The following is a 19,074-nucleotide window of genomic DNA, read 5'->3' as shown; positions in this document are numbered from 1 at the left end:
TCCAAGCTTAACGTCATATTTGCGTCGCTATAACCAGTTGAGAATTCTAAGGTGCGACATTGAAAAAGAAATATCCCAAAATGTACTTGTTTTTAGTACGAAAAGTTCTCATTTTTATCTTCCTTTCAATTTTGAAAAACTATTTTAAGTACATAAAAATCTTAAACTAGTTCAGTACAAATAACTCAGTTGTTTCTTGAGGTATCTTAACGAGACTCACGGATTATATATTTGCCATGGACGTATATATTCAGACTAAGTTTGGTTAAAATCGGACTACTTTTTCCAACAGCTGCCATAGGAATGGGAAGACAGAATTCTTAATTTAAGATTGATTCATAGTTAATTCAAGATTTTAAGTACACAGCAATCTTAAAATTTTAAGAACGAAACTCCTTTAATTTAAGTCGGTCTTACCTAGTTTTAGGATGGTATATTTTTCTGAGTGTATACAGGCGACAAGGACGAGTGAACGAGGCGCGCTTGCTTTCACTCTGCCACATCCCACATCCTACACACACACACACACTCACACACACATACACATACACCCACATCCCATATCCCACACCCATATATCCATAAACCACTCTCGCCTAGCTCAAACGCGTTTGAGCGGATACGAAGCCGCTGTCGCTGTCGCTGCCTGTGAAAGTGCTGGCAAATAAGGGACGGGCGCGGTTTGGCAACAGGGACCTACATTCAGTCGTCGTGTCAACGTTGCAGGCAACACGACCGGATTCGACTCGGTTCGGCTTTGTGTTATCGTGCCAGATAGCCTGAGAATCACAAAATTGTGCTGGCCGTGCAGCATTTGCAGCAGTGTTCCGTTAGACACGAAACCGTTAACAACGCGGTCAAAAACGCGGGCACAGGCAACACCCAATAAGGTGACCAACAAAATACGGAAACGAGTACGCGTAGTGTCTAAATTGTGATTGTGTGTGTCTATGTGGGAGTCTGTGTGTGTTGGTGTGTGTGTGTGTGTAGGTGTGTGTGGGAGTAGTGTTAAGTTGCTGCGTTTAGGTTAAAGTTGCAGTCAACACTTGACGTTATGCGCTTTTAACCCAAATGACCCAAGAAACTTAATTAGTATATCTTGGCCTCATTGCCTGACAACAATTTGTGAACAGTTCTGCTGTGGTTGTTCTTGTGCTTGTTGTTGTGGTTGTCTTATTTGTTTGTCTTTTGAGGCATTGAGGCAATGAGCGGATGCGAGTACTAAAACCGCACAGCATGTAAGCACAATTAAATTTGAAGCACTTTCACGCTTAGTTCTCTCTCTCTCTCTCTCTCAAGTGCTTTCACTTTCCATTCTCAATTCTCGATTCTGGATTCTTGAATTCAGTTAATGGTGCTTTTGTCGTCAGTTTGTCTGATGGGGCCAACAGTTGGCACTCCAATTGAAGCACAAATAATAATAACAAGTAAGAAATAAGAAAAAAAAAGCTGCTGCTTTTTAGCAATTCAGTTTGTCAATGCTGAAGTCAAAATGTTTCGTGTTTTTGGCAGTTGTGCTTAATGGAATTTTATTTTGGCCATTGAGTTCGATTGTTCGATTTCTCGCTCGTTTCATGTCATTCTTTTGAGGTCAAAGTGCAAGCTGCGTTTTGTGCCCAGCCAGAAAAAAGGAACGAACACAATAACAACAACAACAAAAACAGTAATAAGAATAATGACATTTCAATTAGTTAATAATGCACGTGCTGCGCATGTGTGAATGTTGGCCATGTCCGTGTCCGTGTCCGTGTCCCTGTCCCTGAGCAGAGCTACAGCTTCACTTGTATTTTTTTTTTGACTTTGGCATCTCAGCCTCTTTTTCGCTGGTTGTTGCAGTTGTTGCTGTTGCTGCTGTTGCAGTTGTTGCTGTTGGTTTTGGGCGCGTTCAATGCTACCGCCAACCATGTGCAGTCCAGAGCAGTCAACATTTGGCCTTATCTAGAATATGCACATAAGTCCTTGGGGTCGAGCAGAGTTTTCATAATGCCCATCCCAAGGCAACGTCGAACTCAAACTCAAACCGAGCTGACGAACAACCGAACAACCGAACAACGAAACAACGGTATAAACGAGTTGCCGACAATGGTAACAAACACATATATTTGTGCAAAAATGCATATATGCAACCTTGGGGAGCGTTTAACTCACACACACACACACAGACTTACACACACACAGACACACTTTGTTGTGCCAAAGTTAATTGAATGTTGCTTAATACGAAATAGCCACGAAAATATCTACATATCCACAAACCCCAACTACAAACTCAAATTCAACTCCAACTGGAACTCAAATAACTTTAAGCATGTCAAGTGTAGCCAATTTTATAGACTTTTTTTAAGAACGAGCCAACGAACAGCAGTAGCTGGTATAATAGTACTCATAAATTGAGAGAACCATAGAGATTACCAGACACTAATCAAAGGCGACATCAGCAATTCTTGAGATTTGTCAGAAGTCGGACTCCGTCGCAGGATGGCAGTCAACGGGCGGATGCGTAAGAGGAAGCATAGAAGTCATACAGCTGGTGACATGCCGACGACGACGGCACCAACAACAACAACAACAGCGACAACAACAATACAAGCAACCACAAGAGGAGCAGGAGGAGGAGGAGGAGGTACAACTAGGAACACAACGCCAACTGCAGACTCAAGAGGCTCCTGGCCAATGTTGGACGTCGAGAGCTCTAATAATTTCACGCATAATTTCGTCGATTTGCAGAATCTCTTGAATTTTAACGGCAGTAACAATGTCGAGAGTGACAGTGGAAATGGTAGTGGAAATGGCAGTGGAAATGGCAGTGGAAACGGCAGTGACAGTGGCAGCTTCTCGAGCACATCGAGTGCTATTAAATTGAGTAACGGCGCCATTACGGATACACTCTTGGCTGCCGTTCTGACCACGGCAACCGCAACAGTGGCGCCTGCCGCCAGCTCCTTGATATCGAGCATGTCAGCGGCGGCAGCGACGACGACGGCAACATCTTCCCAGTTGGCTGTCGTTTCAACAATGCAGGCAGTGGCATTACCTGGCGTCTCCATACCAGACGCCACCTCATCCACCTACTATGCCAATCTTTTGAGCATGTCGCCGGCCACAACGAGCCTCATTTCGGTGGCGGCCACCAAATCCTATAATGATAGCGTCCTACGCTGGGAGCAATTGGATGGCAATGGAGACTTTGGATTTGATCCACTCTATCGTCACTCGCTGGCCATGTCCATTGCCTTCTGTGTCGCCTATATTCTGGTGTTTCTGGTCGGACTTATTGGCAATAGTTTTGTGATTGCCGTCGTCCTGCGTGCTCCTCGAATGCGAACCGTTACCAACTATTTTATCGTGAATCTCGCCATTGCCGATATCCTTGTGATTGTCTTCTGTCTGCCCGCGACGCTCATTGGCAATATATTTGTTCGTAAGTAGACTCTTGGTTTGTATTTAAATACTTTAACATTTGTATTGCTTAATAGTTGCTCTTAGATTTATTTACTGCTCATTAACGCCATTAGCGAGAGTTTTCTCTTCTTTGGTTTTCCTCTTTCTTTCTACTTATACTGAGTCTTATATTTGCTGAATTTATGTTCAGCAATTAATCGCGACTTGGATTACGGTCGGCCAACGACACGCGGCGTATGCGCAATTTGTCGACATGGAATATAAAGCTTAATGCTAATGGCAGCATAAATACGTATACTCGAACAAATGCACGTACATTTATATACACGAGCGAGTACAAGTTCTAGCGTGGCTATGCTGAAATTAACTAAATGTCTGATATTATATCGTATCATCAGTTTTATGGCTCACAGCCAAAAAAAAAAATGCTACTTTCCCAACACACGCCATTTAAATTCTCTTATTCTTATGCAATTCCCATCAGTTTTTATAACCTTGTAAATGATATGCGACCGGGGGAGGTACAGCAGGATGTAAGTCCGACACGGATGAGCTCATCTAACCGTATCCGTTTCCAAGTTATCTGACTGTAACCTGACCATGTTGCATGTCATTTACAGTTCAACGTGCCTATAATAAATTTATGCTTTTTATTGAGCTTTCCATGAAAACAATTATTATCTAATCGATATGTTTGCAATTACCCAGATTAGAGTGTCAAAGACATAGAACTCTCAGCATAATTAATTCTAAATCAAGCTGCAGAAAATATTTTGGTTAATTACTTGAAGAAATCTATCTTTTGCTTTCCTTTTAATTTCTCTGTTCGTTTTGATGTCAAATCTTTTTGTTGCGCTTCATTTCAGATTTATTTAATAAATTACAATGCTTAGGCATTATTTATTAGACTTCAGGGAAAATTTAGTTCAATCAGTTAAAATGTTCAGTAAATTATAATAACAACTCCTTTGGGAGTTTATGGTGTCATTGCAAGGCTGTTTCTCACAGTGCATGTCGTGACGAAAATTTCATTCAGAATGTCAACAATTAAGTAAACTTAAGGGACTTATAGAAATTTAAATATAATATAATTATTTACTTAATTTATTGCATAAATTAGAAGATTTTAATGTACAGTGATGAAAAAAAAAATTAATTTTCCAATTTAGACAACATTATGATAAAGTTGACAAAGGTATAGCAGTTTAAAGTTTTTGAAAAAATGTCAAGGAAAAAGTAGTTGACAAATTTTGACAGAGTTATGACAGTTTGAAGTTTTAATTTATTAAATCCTTTGCTTTTTTTATATTTTTAATGGTGCTAACAAATAGTATATATACTTCTTGAAACTACATCTGAGTAGTTGATAGTTTCTGATTTAATAGCTGTCACTATTACAATTTAAATACGTTGTCTAATATATTGTATTTAATTAAAAGCACTTTAGAAATCTCGACGACAAGCCACAGGCCACTTAAGTTTTGACCCCAATAAACGAGGCTACGCATAATTGTAAGGGTTTAATTTTAATAAATTTACTTTGCCTTTTGCCTTGTATCTGTCTTGCCACCTTTAAATACATATAGCTGAGTATGTGTGTGTGTGTGTGTGTGTTTGTGTGTGTTTAGAACTCAACTGTCAACTTGCTTAGTAAATCGACTGTCTCCGAGCTGAATCTGAGAAATTGCATGCAAATCGTCGCCGTCGACATGAAAAAATGATCAAAATCCTTCAGAAATCAAACGGCTGATTGCAATGCATGACATGTCAGGGCAGCCAAAGCTAACATATAGACTTCGTCTACGGCAAATATATAGTTCCAGTCAGGCCAACATCAATTCACCTGGCCGCAATTTAGGCTCGCAGCTGGCGCCAACGTTTGCCAATTAAATGCGCTCGCTGCCTTAGAAAATACTCGTATTCTTGTTGCTAGACGAAACACGGCCAAACACAAGACACACTAAACTGCAAGACAAACACCGAGGGGGTAGGGTTAAGGGGTTGAGGGGTTGAGGGGTTGAGGTCGATTGTAGGGTTGGGGTTATTGAAGTACGAATATATAAAGGTATGAGCTCTGCCTCGTAGTAAACGAAATGAACCGAATGGCAAAAACCGAATGGCAAAAGCCCAACGAAAAAGTGAATGAGTTGACTGCATTGAGTGAGTGTGTGAGTGTGTTTGAGTGTGTTGAGTGTCTCTGTGTATGTGTGTGTATCAGTGCGCATTCGCGCTGTCTCTGCGCTGCTCTCTCTCTCTCTCTCTACCCATGGGCGATGGGCAAAGTAGTTGTTGCTTATGGTAGGGTGGCCTGAAGGATCATCGACACAGAACTGACCTAATTTCACAAATTCAGCATAGGCGCAGGGTGCTGCGGGTCGGCCAGAATTTAGTGGGTCACTCTGTGGGTGGCATTTCGCCATATATTGGCCCAGACTCGGACTCGGAATTGGACTCGGACCGAGACACAGAAGCAAAAGCAAAAGCAGACGCAGCTGCATATACCCGTACTTCTTACCTCTTTCATTGTATAGGCGCAAAGCGGCAGACTACCAACAACAACAACAATAATAAATCGCAACAGCCCTGGGCCGCCCATTTATTGAATGCTGGCATTTTGACTTGTATGCCATGTGGACACCCCAAAAGCAAGCAAAAAGGAACAAAATAAAGAAATTTCACTGAAGGAACTGGTGAAAATCCCCAAAGGCATTTACATTGAACGGTGAAAAGGCATTCGCTTTATTGACTGTGTGTGTGTGTGTGTGTGTTCGTGCTCATGTTGTTGTTGGTCACAGTTGGTAACAATCGGAGGAGCTGTTAGGAGTGTCATTATCTAAGCGCACACCTTCAGCCTCAGAATTGCAATGGAAGGTTGTTTGCATTCAAGGCTCTTTCTCTTTGCGGCTGGATGAATTGACCTAAATATTTTGCTCGACAACCTAATAGTCAGGGTTACACACGCACAGACAACGCCAGTACCTATAGGTGTATAGGTGAGTGTATGAGTGTTTGTATGTGTGTGTGTGTGTGTGTGTGTATGTTTTACCTGGGCTGGGCCTGTGGTTGTGGTTGTGTTGGTGTGAGTGTGAGTGTTTGTACCTCGACTGCAACTTCAGCGTTTATATTTATGTGTGTTTGGAAAACCAATAAAATGCGAAATGAATTGATTTCACAGGCCAGAGGCAAACGATGCCACCTTGAGACGGCATTACATGTCCTTTTCCAACATGGCGCGGCATTTTCTAATTGGATTTCTATGGCATTTAGCATTTAGCATTTACACCCGCCCACCTTCATTTCTTGAAGCATTTGTTGTGCTCTCTCCTATCAATGGCAAATTGTAATCATTACAATCTTTGACTGCATTTGCATTTTGTGAAATCGTCTCACGTTTGCTTTAAAGTCATGCTCATGCCGGTTTCTTCATTAAACGCAACGCTTGTGATTTATTCAGCAGGCACACGCGGCGTATGCGTAACGCGACATTATTCCCAATGCGACTATTCCGGCTGCTGTATTGTTGTGCGATGCTTCGACTGCTGTTGATGAAGTCATTTTTCTTCACTTGCCCATTTGCTGATTGTATTTTAATTTAGTTGCTACGTGCCGCCGGCTGACTGCCAAGCCACCCACAATCCACAATCTACGAACCACGAACCACTAACCACAAGCAATTCTGAAGCTAAAAGCGCCTGATTGGTCCAGGATCTTAGCCATGTCTTGCGTTGTGCTATTCAATTTAGCAGCAGCCAGTGAACGTAGTCGCCACCGCAGGACGTGACGCCAAAGTGATAATCATAACAATAACGCATTTTCCATAAGTGTTATGCCCTTTCCCATTTATCCCATCCATTTCAATCGAACCCTCATCCAAGCAACGACAACGACATCGCATTTGTTACGCCCGATTATTTCATTAAATTTATGTGCCAGTTGCCAGTTGCCAGTTGCCAGAGGCTGTCGAAGACCCAACTCCATGTCGTGGAAACAATGCAAATCGCAAATCGCAAAACGCAAATCCCCATGCAAACTTGGCCTACAAGGCGACAAAAGTTCTCGCCAAGTCAGAGGCTTAGAAAAAAAGGCTTGGGCTTAGCTCTTTGACATTTTGTTGTGGCGGGTTGAAGGGCACCAAGAATTCTGAAGGCTGCGTTGATAAGCTGAAAATATCGATTGGAATTATCAGCAGTGCTCTATCAATATTGCGCTTCGTCAAACTTAATGGAAGCGAGTAAATGAAAATTTATTGCTGCAAATGCTGGACAAATTTTCATTTCAATTTCAACTGTTGTGCTCTCAGTTTTTTGTACATTTTTAAGATTGTCTGACATTTCCCAGCAGAGACCCACTGAGTACTCACACTCGTATAATTTGATTAATTTGAACTGACACTCTTTCGGGCTTATCTAGTCAATTGGCTCAATTTGATTGGTACAAACTTCTTATTTCTTTCTTTTTATTTTCTTTATATGAAAATGTTTAAGTCGAAAGTTTTAAGCTGACCACAAAAAGTTTTAACATCGATATATCAAAGTTATCAACATCAGATGAACATAAGTAGCCAAAAATTATTAATAGCCTCGACTATTTTATTCGATTTTCAGTCTGTTGCACTTGCAGGTTGGCCGCCAGCAATTCAAAAAAAAAAAAAACAAAACAGAAAAATGAAAATATGAAATGATAACGACCCACAAAATAGAAATCTATTTAAGCTGCTGTCCATGTCTGTTAAATGTGCTGTCCTATATGCTGTGCTCATGTGATTTTCATGTCCATTCGCCTCTTGTGGCTATGAGTATGTTGCTCCTGGGTCGAAAATAAGGTTCTGGTCTGCACACAAAGCGTACAAATAATATTTATATTTTTATGTGCCAAATCCTATTAAATTTGGCTTTTATTGGCCCCCTTCGTTTCACGGTGCGTATGCATAATAAAAAGCGACAACAAATCGCAGATAAGACATGCGAACGAGACAGGAAATTAGCAACACAGGATGCTCTCTCTCTCTCTTTTTATCTATTTCTGTCTCTGTCTGCTCGTTGGAGAAATGGACTCGTCTCCTGTGCAACGTACAATGAACTCGACACGTTGCTAATGATGTGTGGCCATTATTATTAGTACCTTTTAATTGCCATTCGATATGTCATGACGAAAATTCAGTTTCACTGTCATCAACCTTGGCAAACTTTTAGCGCGACGTGCGTCCCAAAAAAAAAGAAAGAAAAGTTGAAAGGGGGCAGCCACCACGCCCCCCCTTATTGCCATGTGTGTTTTAGAGCCTTTTGTGTCTGAGTTAGTTATTTTGGCTGCTGGCATAAATTCATAAGCTGGAAAGTGTAGACATGGCTAGAGCGAATCGTGTCTTCCATCTTTCATCAAATAGAATAAAGGGAATACAAATTAACTTGGCCAGCAAACAATGCCTGGCTGGGTTGTTTGGCTTGCTGCGATGCTGCTCGCAATCTGAGACTTGTCACCAAATTATGAATGATATGCAGCACATAAATCTCAGTCAGCAAACAACGCCGGCGACGTTGGCGACATGGACGTGGTGGACAGAGAAGAAAAGAAATCATTGAACGTTAACCAGGAGCGACCGCAAACATGGCAGAAGACTAGAAGACGAGACATGACCGAAAGTTACTCAGCATAATTTTCTTTTTTTTTTCCCCCCCATTGTTTATGTACACTATTTGCCAAACGCTTACCCCGCTCTAACTCGCTCTCTCTCCTTGTCTATCTTCCTTTTCACACAGCTTGGATGCTTGGCTGGCTGATGTGCAAGTTTGTGCCCTATATACAGGGTGTCTCGGTGGCGGCATCGGTTTACAGTTTAATTGCGGTATCACTAGACAGGTAAGTGACCAAAAATGATAACAGTTTTTGTATTTTACGTGGCTATGAACTTTTATTGTGGCATTGGATTGAGATTGGGTGTGGGATTGGGATTGGGATTTGGGATTAAGTGTGAGGATTAGCAGGTTAACTTGGGATTGGGATAAGGAAGCAGCGGCAGCTTCTAATGATGCACGACAACGGCGGGAGCAGCATGATGCACTGGCACCAATGGCACTATTGGTTTCACAGCATGCACCACCACAGGCTTGGCAATGACAGGATGCACCACCTTAACGGCAGCGGGATGATGAACGACATGACTGAAAACAATAATAACAATAATAATTATACCGAAATGAAGGTGTAATCACTTGCAGCTAAGTCAAGACATCACTTACGAGTGCACCGAGTGGGCGCCATGATGGATGATTGGTGTGTGCACCACGGCAGGATGTGCATGCACTACGGGTGTGTGCACCAGCGGAGCAACGGCCACCACGCCGGGATAGGCATAAGCCTGAGCAGCGGCAAAGGCAGCGAGCACAAACAGCTTGAAAAAACAAACACATAAATAAAAGGAGGAATTCAAAAAACACAGTTTACTTATTAAATACTCACAACTTTGAACATTTTGGTAGTTTGGTTTTAGGCGGATTTGTGACTTGACTGTTTGTTTAGGCTGGGCAAATGATTTGCAACTGTTGTCAAATGCCACATCGAGTGTGGCTTTTATAGGAGCTTACGAAAACTGGCTGACCGCTGGATGCAGTTGGCTAATTGAAAAGTGAACGCCGTCAAAGCTCAATGCAAGCCGGCTAGGAAAACTGGTAACACACTCTCTGAGTCGCTGTGTCGCTGTGTCGCTGTGTCGGTCGTCTCAAGATCAAGTTCAGAGCTCGCCTTGTCCGTATTTGGCATAACGCGTTTGTGATAATCAATTTTTTTTTTTTTATATATGATTTTTTTCAATTGCTTTGGAATAGAATATAAAATATTTTGTAGACATTGTTTGTTGTTATTTGTTTTCGCCTTGACGTGCTACAACATTCGTATTCCAAGCTATGTGAAGTGCTCGCCTTGTGTTTCCTGCTCCATAAAAATGAAAGACGACAAAAGCATTCGCTTTGACAGGCTCATAAAGTCAGAAATCCTGCGGACAGTTGATTTATCAAGTGGTAGTAAAACGATTTGACAACATTCTGACGTGTGGCTACAAAGCCAAAGGCAAACCACAGCAGGACGACAACAACATCATGGATAATAAGAGACGCCGCTTTATGTGCACTTTCATTTATATCAATTTCATAGAGACAGCTTCACAGGCAGTCGCCCAGAGGTTGCTGCTGTTCTCGTGTCATTATTCAGCGCCATTGGCGACAACAGCAGCACGAGAAGTAGAAGGAGAAGGAGAAGGAGCAGGAGCAGTCGAGGAGGAGCATTGGCTAAGACAGGAGCATTAGTAGAGAGAGGCAGGAGCAGCAAAAAGAGGAGGAGCAGGAGCAGCAAGAGGAGGAGCAGCATAGACGTTAGATAGATTTAATATGACTCGAATTTCTCATCGAGAAATGAATTAGATTAATAGTAATTAATAATTTTTGTACCTTATTCAAATTATTTAAATCACAACGTAGCCGAATTGAAAATATATCATGGTAAAACTCAGGTTAATAATTTATTGTTTTTAGATAAAGATATTTTAATTGAAAATTAATAAAGTATCACAGAAATCAAAAAGCGAACATTACCAGAGAAGAGAATTTAATTAAAAAAAAAAACTACTGATCTTTGCCAAAATATTAAGTAAAATAAGCAAAAGGAGCAAAAGTAGCAGAACCATCAGAAGTTGAACACTCTATTATTTGATCATTTGGTCACCCGCATTAAAGAAAGCAAATTAACTTGTCCTGCGGCCAAAAGCGTCAAACCCACACACACACACACACACACAGAATCATATCCATGTCCAGCTTCTGTCTCCGGTTTTGTTTTGTATCTCATTGTATTTTACGAGCCACTCGTAAACTTGAATCGAAATTTAAGATTTATTATCTGTAAGCTGAAACTTAAATCTGAATTCTGCTCGCAATGTTGTGGATTTAAGAGTGGGTACACATTGCCATCATAGCCTTCAAAGCCCTTGCTTATCACTTGCTTAACCAATGACATTTAATTAGAGTCGTTAGTTTTATGGATACGCATCTCTAAGGGAGCCCACAATCATTCCTCCCACTCTGCTTCGTATTATCCTAGCTTCCATATATAAATCATAGATATACTGTATCTTTTGTATTTGTATCTTTTTTATATGTATGTGTGGGCACACTTACTTGTGCTTTTATGCCAATGACTATGCGGCTTTTGTGTCTTCGTTTTCTGTTTTCTGTTGGCGACAGCAACTCGGAATTTCTATCTTTGCAAGTTGCCCAAATGTCAACAGTGCGTATAAGTAACCTCCACATATTTCGTCCTTTTTGTGTTGCTCTCTTTTTGTGCCATAAAATATTTCAGTACAGGCATTGAATGGCCAATTATTAAATTTGTTATTTCTTTATGGAAATTACTTGATCTTAATGCGTGGCTGGGGTAAAATTTGCAGAACTTTGTTTAAGCTTGCGTCTAAGTGCCTTATTATATGTATGTCTGCTTCCGTTGGCCATAACTCTAGCCAACGTCATCAGCCAATTTTTAGCCAGTCGCCAGTCGCCAGTCTACTCCTTGGCCACGTATTGTTTGGCCAAAACTTAATTAAAGACGCGTATAAAATATGACTGCCCACTATGGGAAAATTATCTGAATCCCACGGACAAATTATGCTAATGCAATGCAATGCTATAGTCAGTTGTTGGTCTATAAATAAACATTATGACAATTTAATATTGGCTTTGGCTCTCAGTGTCTGTTTTGAAAAGTTGTGGTTGACCGTAATGGAATTACCCTTGTGTTATCAGCAAAACGTTTGCCACACAGAAGACACAAAGTAGCCGAAAAATACAATGAGGATCCCAGGCAGACTAGGAGACAGAGACAGAGGCAGAGACAGAGTCTGAGCCATTGCCAGTTGCACCGTAATTATTTGGTCTTGGACTGGCTCAGACCGATACTTGTCTTGCTTTGAGGTTGGCTCCGTTTGTTGGCCGACAATTCCTATTGAAAGTTGGCGGGAGGTTGCCATAATAAGTGATACTAGCACTAAGCTAAATGAAAAGAGGCGAAGCCTCTGCTGTTGAGTGCTGGTCTTATTCAAATTACAGTTCATTATGGCAGGCAAAATAAAAAACACGAGCTGCATCCCAAAAAAACAGACGATGATACGGCCACGTGTTGAGTTGAGTCGAGTTGAGTTGAGTTTGGGGTTCAATAGACTGGAGATTGGAAAGTGACAAGTCAGCAGTGAAAGGCTTAAGGATGCCAGGCATCCTGTGTGTGCGAATTAATCAGCTAAGATATTTGCATGCCTGACTCCTGCTAAAAGAGAAACGGTGTCGTCATCGTCTCATCGTCTCATCGCAGTGGCATCGCCTGATGATTGCCATTATCCTTGACGAGGCGTCGTCGCAGCAGCTGTTAAAAATTCTTTGTTGGCACTTCTTGCAGGTTCATTGCCATCTGGTGGCCATTGAAGCAGATGACAAAGCGACGTGCCCGCATCATGATTATCGGCATATGGGTAATCGCTCTGGTAACCACCATACCTTGGCTTCTATTCTTCGATTTGGTGCCCGCCGAGGAGGTATTCTCCGATGCCCTCGTCTCCACCTATACGCAGCCACAGTATTTGTGCCAGGAAGTCTGGCCACCTGGTACCGATGGCAATCTGTACTTTCTGTTGGCCAATTTGGTGGCCTGTTATCTGTTGCCCATGTCCCTGATAACGTTGTGCTATGTCCTCATCTGGATTAAGGTCTCCACACGTAGCATACCTGGCGAGATGTCCAAGGATGCACAGATGGATCGCATGCAGCAGAAGAGCAAGGTTAAGGTTATCAAAATGCTTGTGGCCGTCGTCATTTTGTTTGTTCTTTCCTGGTTGCCGCTCTATGTGATCTTTGCCCGCATTAAATTTGGATCGGACATATCGCAGGAGGAGTTCGAGATACTGAAGAAGGTGATGCCAGTGGCCCAATGGCTGGGATCCTCCAACAGCTGCATTAATCCCATTCTCTACTCGGTCAACAAAAAATATAGACGCGGCTTTGCAGCCATCATCAAATCTCGCAGTTGCTGTGGACGTCTCAGGTGGGTAATATATGAAGAGCAAGTGGATTTCTAAATATCATTAAAAAAACTGCGAAGAGTAACTAATTTTTAAATAAAAATTTGTTTTATTTAGTGAAGATTTTTCAGAAATTGACATTTAAAGTATGTGCAATGTACATGGTCAAATATTAAAATATCACCAAATACGATTGCTACTATTAAGTTAAAATTTATTGTTTAATATGGTATTTTGAATCGATTCAATTTTAGTTGATTATATTTAAAAAAAAAAAAAATAGCTTTGAATACCAGTATATATTTATTTCCATTATTTTCTTACACTTTTATTATTTAAGGCTTGCAGATGGTATTAAAATTTGATAACAAAATGTGTAATAATAATAATAACTCTTATAATAATAATAGTATTCTGGATTGAACAAATTTTGCAAAAAGCGGAATAATATATCCTTTATGTTTCTGTCATAGGAACGATCAAAAATTAAATTCAACGTTCTGCAAGGGTATAAAAACTTTTCTTTTTTTTGCAGTTGTAATTCTCATCATCATTAAATATTTATTGATTTACAACATTATTAAAATATACTCTCTCTCTCCTACCTTCTGCAGGTACTACGACAATGTGGCCATTGCTTCCTCGACCACGAGCACTCGCAAATCCTCGCACTATCATCCCAGCAGCTCACGGAAGAGTCCCAGCAGTCCAGGATTGCGCAAGACCAACGCCGTCTCCTACATCTACGAGCACAATTCGTTGCGTCGACACAATCTGATGATGAAACAGGATAGCAATCTCTCCCAGCAGATGCTTCTTAAGCAGGACTCTCATGGCTCTCGCCAGTTTCTCATCAAGCAGGAGAGCTCGTGCAGTGACGCCTCCGGCACACGTCGTCTGCTCTGTCAACAGGATAGTAATGGCAGCAAGGTCTCACTGTCCAAACAGGACTCGATTGTTTCCTACATGGAGGCCCGCAGGGTGGCTGCACTGAGCGCCCAGGACCGTTCAGTTGACTCCACGGCCACACAGCAGGATACCATCTCCATTGAATCACGGCGACCTGGAGCACTGCCCGCGGCAGCCACGCCCCCATCCCTTGTTGATAAGCGACAGAAGTTTGTTAAACAGGATTCGGTAATTTCCTTTGTGGATCAGCGACCAGAACCGCGACGCCATCAGCTCGTCAAGCAGGACTCGGTTATCTCGTTTGCCGATCAGCGACGTGGCCTGCTCCACAAACAGGACTCGCTGAAGACCAATCGCTCCAACGATGCCCCCACACATCATGTGTCCATACTGAAGAAAACCGACTCGCAGCTCAGCTATGGAACCTCCTCGCCCCGCCGCAATGTTGAGCTCTACGAGTAGATAAAGCGAAAAGTTTTAACGAATAACGTAACTAAGTATATAATCGAATTACATATACACTCCTATAACCAAAGGCTGCAAATCAGCTCGGTTTGGAAAATGAATATTTACATAAATTTCAAAATATTTATATATCTATAATTTAATTATTATAATTTTGTTATTCAGCTTAAGATAGATTTTTCAATTGAATTTAAATTTTGGAGTAAAATTGGAAGACAATGGAGATCGTAAAAACATAACAAAACAATTTTTCATAAAATTATCCCAAGGCTGGAACCAAAAATCTTGATCTTTGTTTCGAACCATCGAAACAAACTTTCTTCAAAATTTTGCCAGTTTGCAGCCTTGGTATAAACAAACTATCAACACCAAATCTTGTATAGGATAGATCTTAACAGTTAGAATCTTACAAGGGACAGGGAGAGGAAGAGGGTAGTGGGGAATGGTAAGTGGGAAGTGGGGAGAGCGGAATGGGGAGAGGGACTTCTGTGATAGAAGTCGGCAATGCTGAAACTTAAGAGCTTGGCTTGAACGTTTCGCATATCCGTCGGGGGTTGGACCAATTTGTTAACCGAAAGGGCGGGACTAGTTAATATACATAACTGAGATGGCTTAGATAAGCGCACACACACACACACACACCATTACACGCATCGCACATAATATGTATAACATAGTTATTAGATGTTTTATACGTGTTCCAATAGTTCTATGTACACAACCCCACACGCACACACACACACACAACCATACTGACACACACATACTCTCCCACATACCTACAACAACTAAAACTAATCTTCGCACTTAACTTTACGCAGTTTTAAGATTGTTTGTACTCGTAAATTTGCTATATGGAAACTCAGCTTGCTTTGAACTTATAACTTGAGTGTTGAGCGGATGATATGAGTGCAGTTTTTTACCAGCAACATGCCCTATCAATGGGCTAAGCTAAACATTTTCTACAACAACAACAACAACAGGAGCAACAACAAATAAAAAAAAAGCGAGAGTGAAACGCGTAAAAAACGCGCAGGAATGTCCAGTATCAAAGTAAAAATATTTGAGAAACACCGAGGTCTAAAGTAACGTACCTACTAAAAATTTTTGTATGAAAATTCTTACAATTTATATATACATATATATATTTGTATTGATTTTGGAATAAGCAATATATGTAATACACTCGTCTGTATGCATCTATCCAACAACAATAATCAATTTTATTAGAGTTTTACACAGAGAAACGTAACAAAACGAATTCCGAAGTATCGAAAGGATTACACAATACGAATATAGAGGGCAGGTGAGAAGGAATTTTGCATGGTTTATAGAGATATTAATTAACTACAAAAATAATGAATGATTTTAATGGGAATGGAAAACATTATTGAGCGCACAAAGCAGTAACAGTAGACCATGGAAATGCTTACGGGTGACGGGTGAAGGGGTCAGAAACTTTTTTTTTTGGGTATAAATACTACAGACAAAGGAACTACTAAACGATGTGGTAAGAGCGATAGAAAGTTAGGGAAAAGAAGCTGTCCGAGCATTCGCACTAAGTAAACGTATCACTAATAAACAAGAAATACAATAATAATCGAAAATAATTCGTTAAGTTACAAACACCAAGCAACTCTAAAAGATAACAACAATTTTAATAAATATGACTAAGGAATAAGCAACTTATAGATAAAGAGATATGAGTAACTATGGATTTACAAGTATAAAATGTACGAGTACATTCATCAATCATGACAACAACTATGCAATTCTATTGTTAGCCAAAATTTTATAAATGTCAAGTAATAAATGTAACAACAACATTTATATGTATACAAAGGAAATTACAATATATCAAGTTACTCGTAAAGAGCATAGTTTAAACATACTTATAAACATATGGCATTAGGCGCTGCACGCTACAATGCAACAACTATTTAGTTTAAACAATATATACAAGCATATATGTATACATATATTTGAGTTCAAGTAGCAATACTGTCTCAAGTTGGCTTTTTAAAGCTTCAATAATCCCGGGTCTAATTATTCGTATCAAGTGTGCAAATAGGACATCAACAAACCCCCAGCGTCTAGTGCGTAGCTACAACAACAACAACAACAAGAAACGACAACTACAACAAGTAATATCAACAATATATAAAATATATAATACTTATATATGGATATATGATATACATAGATGTATTAACAAAAGCAGCGAATGCAATAACATCCATATTTTATTAAAAATTGAAAAAAAAAACTAAGAATATTTATGAAATACATATGTATGCTTATTATTATTATTGAGAGCCGAATATATAAGTACATAGTAGTATTACATAAATACAAATACATTATCTTTTCAAAACCTCACAACTCGCTTTCTAAAACACAAAATCAAAAACAGTCGGTAAACTAGATGATTGGAGAAAATATAAGTAATATTTATCAAATAAACGAATTGAACTTTAAGTTTTAAAACTCAAATTAAGATGAAGAAAAAATACTAGTTAAACTAAAAAAATAAAACAGTTTTTGTTCAATATTATTGTGTGCGATCAAGATATAGAAAACAAAAATCAATGAGTTATTCAGTTATACAATCTACATACCATACATAACAAGTACATATATCTTAAGAATACATTTATATAAATATATATGTATATGAAATACAACTACAACAACAAAGTACGCGCATATTAGCAGAAAAAATATAATAAATAATTATATGAAAATAATTCAACACACATTTTCAATATGTTTAAAGTCGTTTAAAGTTACCACAAGGTGAGGCATTTTTTTACTTCTCTACATACCAATTTTTTTATTTTTTCTGCGAAGAACACGTAACTTGATCATATAAACATCGACTTTATGTACTTTGTGGTGTTATCTTAAGCCTATGTTTACACATGATTCTGGTCTTGTTTTCAAGTGAACATACAGAGACAGCGAGTTCCAATATCTTTAGCGCATTTTCAGCTGCAGTTTAAGATTTTATTCGTTCAGCTGCGGACGCTGTGTTTTTGTTTCTTGAAAACACAAAATTGGATTCAATTGCTTTCAATTAATTTATTAACTGAGTAATATGAACCGCTGGCAGAATCGCGTTGCAGTTGTTACTGGTGCAAGTTCAGGTATTGGAGCTGAATGCTGCAAGGATCTGGTGGCAAAGGGTATGATTGTTGTGGGCCTGGCACGTCGAGCAGACCGACTGGAGGAGTTAAAGGCAGCTTTGCCTACGGAACAGGCTGCACGTTTTTATGGACATCAGTGTGACGTCAGCGTTGAGCAACAGGTAATCGACTCGTTTGCCTGGATCGATAAGACTCTGGGCGGTGCAGATGTGCTGATCAATAATGCTGGAATTGTACGCCGAATCAACATAACAGATAAAGGAAATAGTGTCGATCTGCAGGATATACTGAATACCAATGTTTTGGGAGTCACCTGGTGCACACGTGAGGCATTTCTCTCAATGAGGAAACGCCAGATAAACGATGGACATGTGGTCATTATCAATAGCGTAGCTGGTCACAGTGTTCCCATTGCTCCTGGCTTTAGTTTGAATATGTATGCACCATCTAAGCATGCTATTACTGCGCTAACTGAAGTACTCCGTCAGGAGTTCTTTAACAAGGGTACCATGATCAAAGTTACAGTAAGTCCATAATATATATTATGTCGAAAACATGTCCCAAATACTAATATGATATTTAACCTGCAGAGCATCAGTCCCGGAGTCGTTAATACCGAAATTTTTAATGAAAAGTCTCCAGAAGTTGTATCTAAAATGCCCATGTTACGTCCAGAAGATGTGGCTGATGCAGTAATTTACTGTATTCAGACACCGCCCAATGTGCAAATTCACGAGCTGACCATCAAGCCAGTCGGAGAAAGATTCTAGATTTACTTATCATCTCGAAAATACAATAAATATGTTTATCTTGTTATTTTTTAATATTGGTCTTTGCCCAGTCAACATTTTATTCATTGTAAATTAGGAAAAATATTATATAAGTAGTTTTCGCAGATGCCCAGGTGCAAGCATTAATAAATAACAAAATTTGTCTTTTTGGATATAAATAAATAAATAAATTTAAGTGGAGACGTTTTATTAGCAACATTAACGGAAATCAAAATTTAATTAAATATCGATACTATCGATGAATGTGATAACACATCGAATCAAACGTTCATTATGTACAATAATCGATATATCAATGTATCGGTGATGC

General features: G+C 39.8%; 3 protein-coding genes across 4 annotated transcripts; 2 read left to right on the top strand and 1 right to left on the bottom strand.

Annotated features, from left to right (window-relative positions):
* Positions 1–2,478: 2,478 nt before the first annotated feature.
* On the top strand, positions 2,479–14,824 carry LOC117792575 (neuropeptide SIFamide receptor). The gene is made up of 5 exons (XM_034632771.1): positions 2,479–2,573; positions 2,808–3,421; positions 9,159–9,258; positions 12,835–13,476; positions 14,068–14,824. Exons 1-5 carry the CDS (start codon positions 2,479–2,481, stop codon positions 14,822–14,824), a joined length of 2,208 nt encoding a protein of 735 aa, XP_034488662.1.
* On the bottom strand, positions 9,291–10,181 carry LOC117789624 (vitelline membrane protein 15a-3). The gene is made up of 3 exons (XM_034628680.1): positions 9,859–10,181; positions 9,639–9,790; positions 9,291–9,560 (listed from the first exon to the last, which is right to left on the bottom strand). Exons 1-3 carry the CDS (start codon positions 9,868–9,870, stop codon positions 9,422–9,424), a joined length of 303 nt encoding a protein of 100 aa, XP_034484571.1. The 5' UTR covers positions 9,871–10,181; the 3' UTR covers positions 9,291–9,421.
* Positions 14,825–17,924: 3,100 nt separating the features above from the next.
* On the top strand, positions 17,925–18,910 carry LOC117790591 (farnesol dehydrogenase). 2 transcript variants are annotated; one of them, XM_034630074.1, is made up of 3 exons: positions 17,925–18,497; positions 18,564–18,751; positions 18,814–18,910. In XM_034630074.1, the coding sequence occupies exons 1-2, from the start codon at positions 17,925–17,927 to the stop codon at positions 18,741–18,743; spliced, it is 753 nt and encodes a 250-aa protein (XP_034485965.1). In that variant the 3' UTR covers positions 18,744–18,751; positions 18,814–18,910. The 2 variants fall into 2 exon arrangements, with proteins under 2 accessions (XP_034485965.1, XP_034485964.1); XM_034630073.1 differs by lacking the exon at positions 18,814–18,910 and having other exon boundaries at positions 18,564–18,797.
* The last annotated feature ends 164 nt before the right edge of the window (positions 18,911–19,074 follow it).

Source organism: Drosophila innubila (genome assembly GCF_004354385.1).
Source record: "Drosophila innubila isolate TH190305 chromosome 3R unlocalized genomic scaffold, UK_Dinn_1.0 2_E_3R, whole genome shotgun sequence".
NCBI lineage: Eukaryota > Metazoa > Arthropoda > Insecta > Diptera > Drosophilidae > Drosophila > Drosophila innubila.
This window is presented reverse-complemented; position numbering and strand designations above follow the sequence as displayed.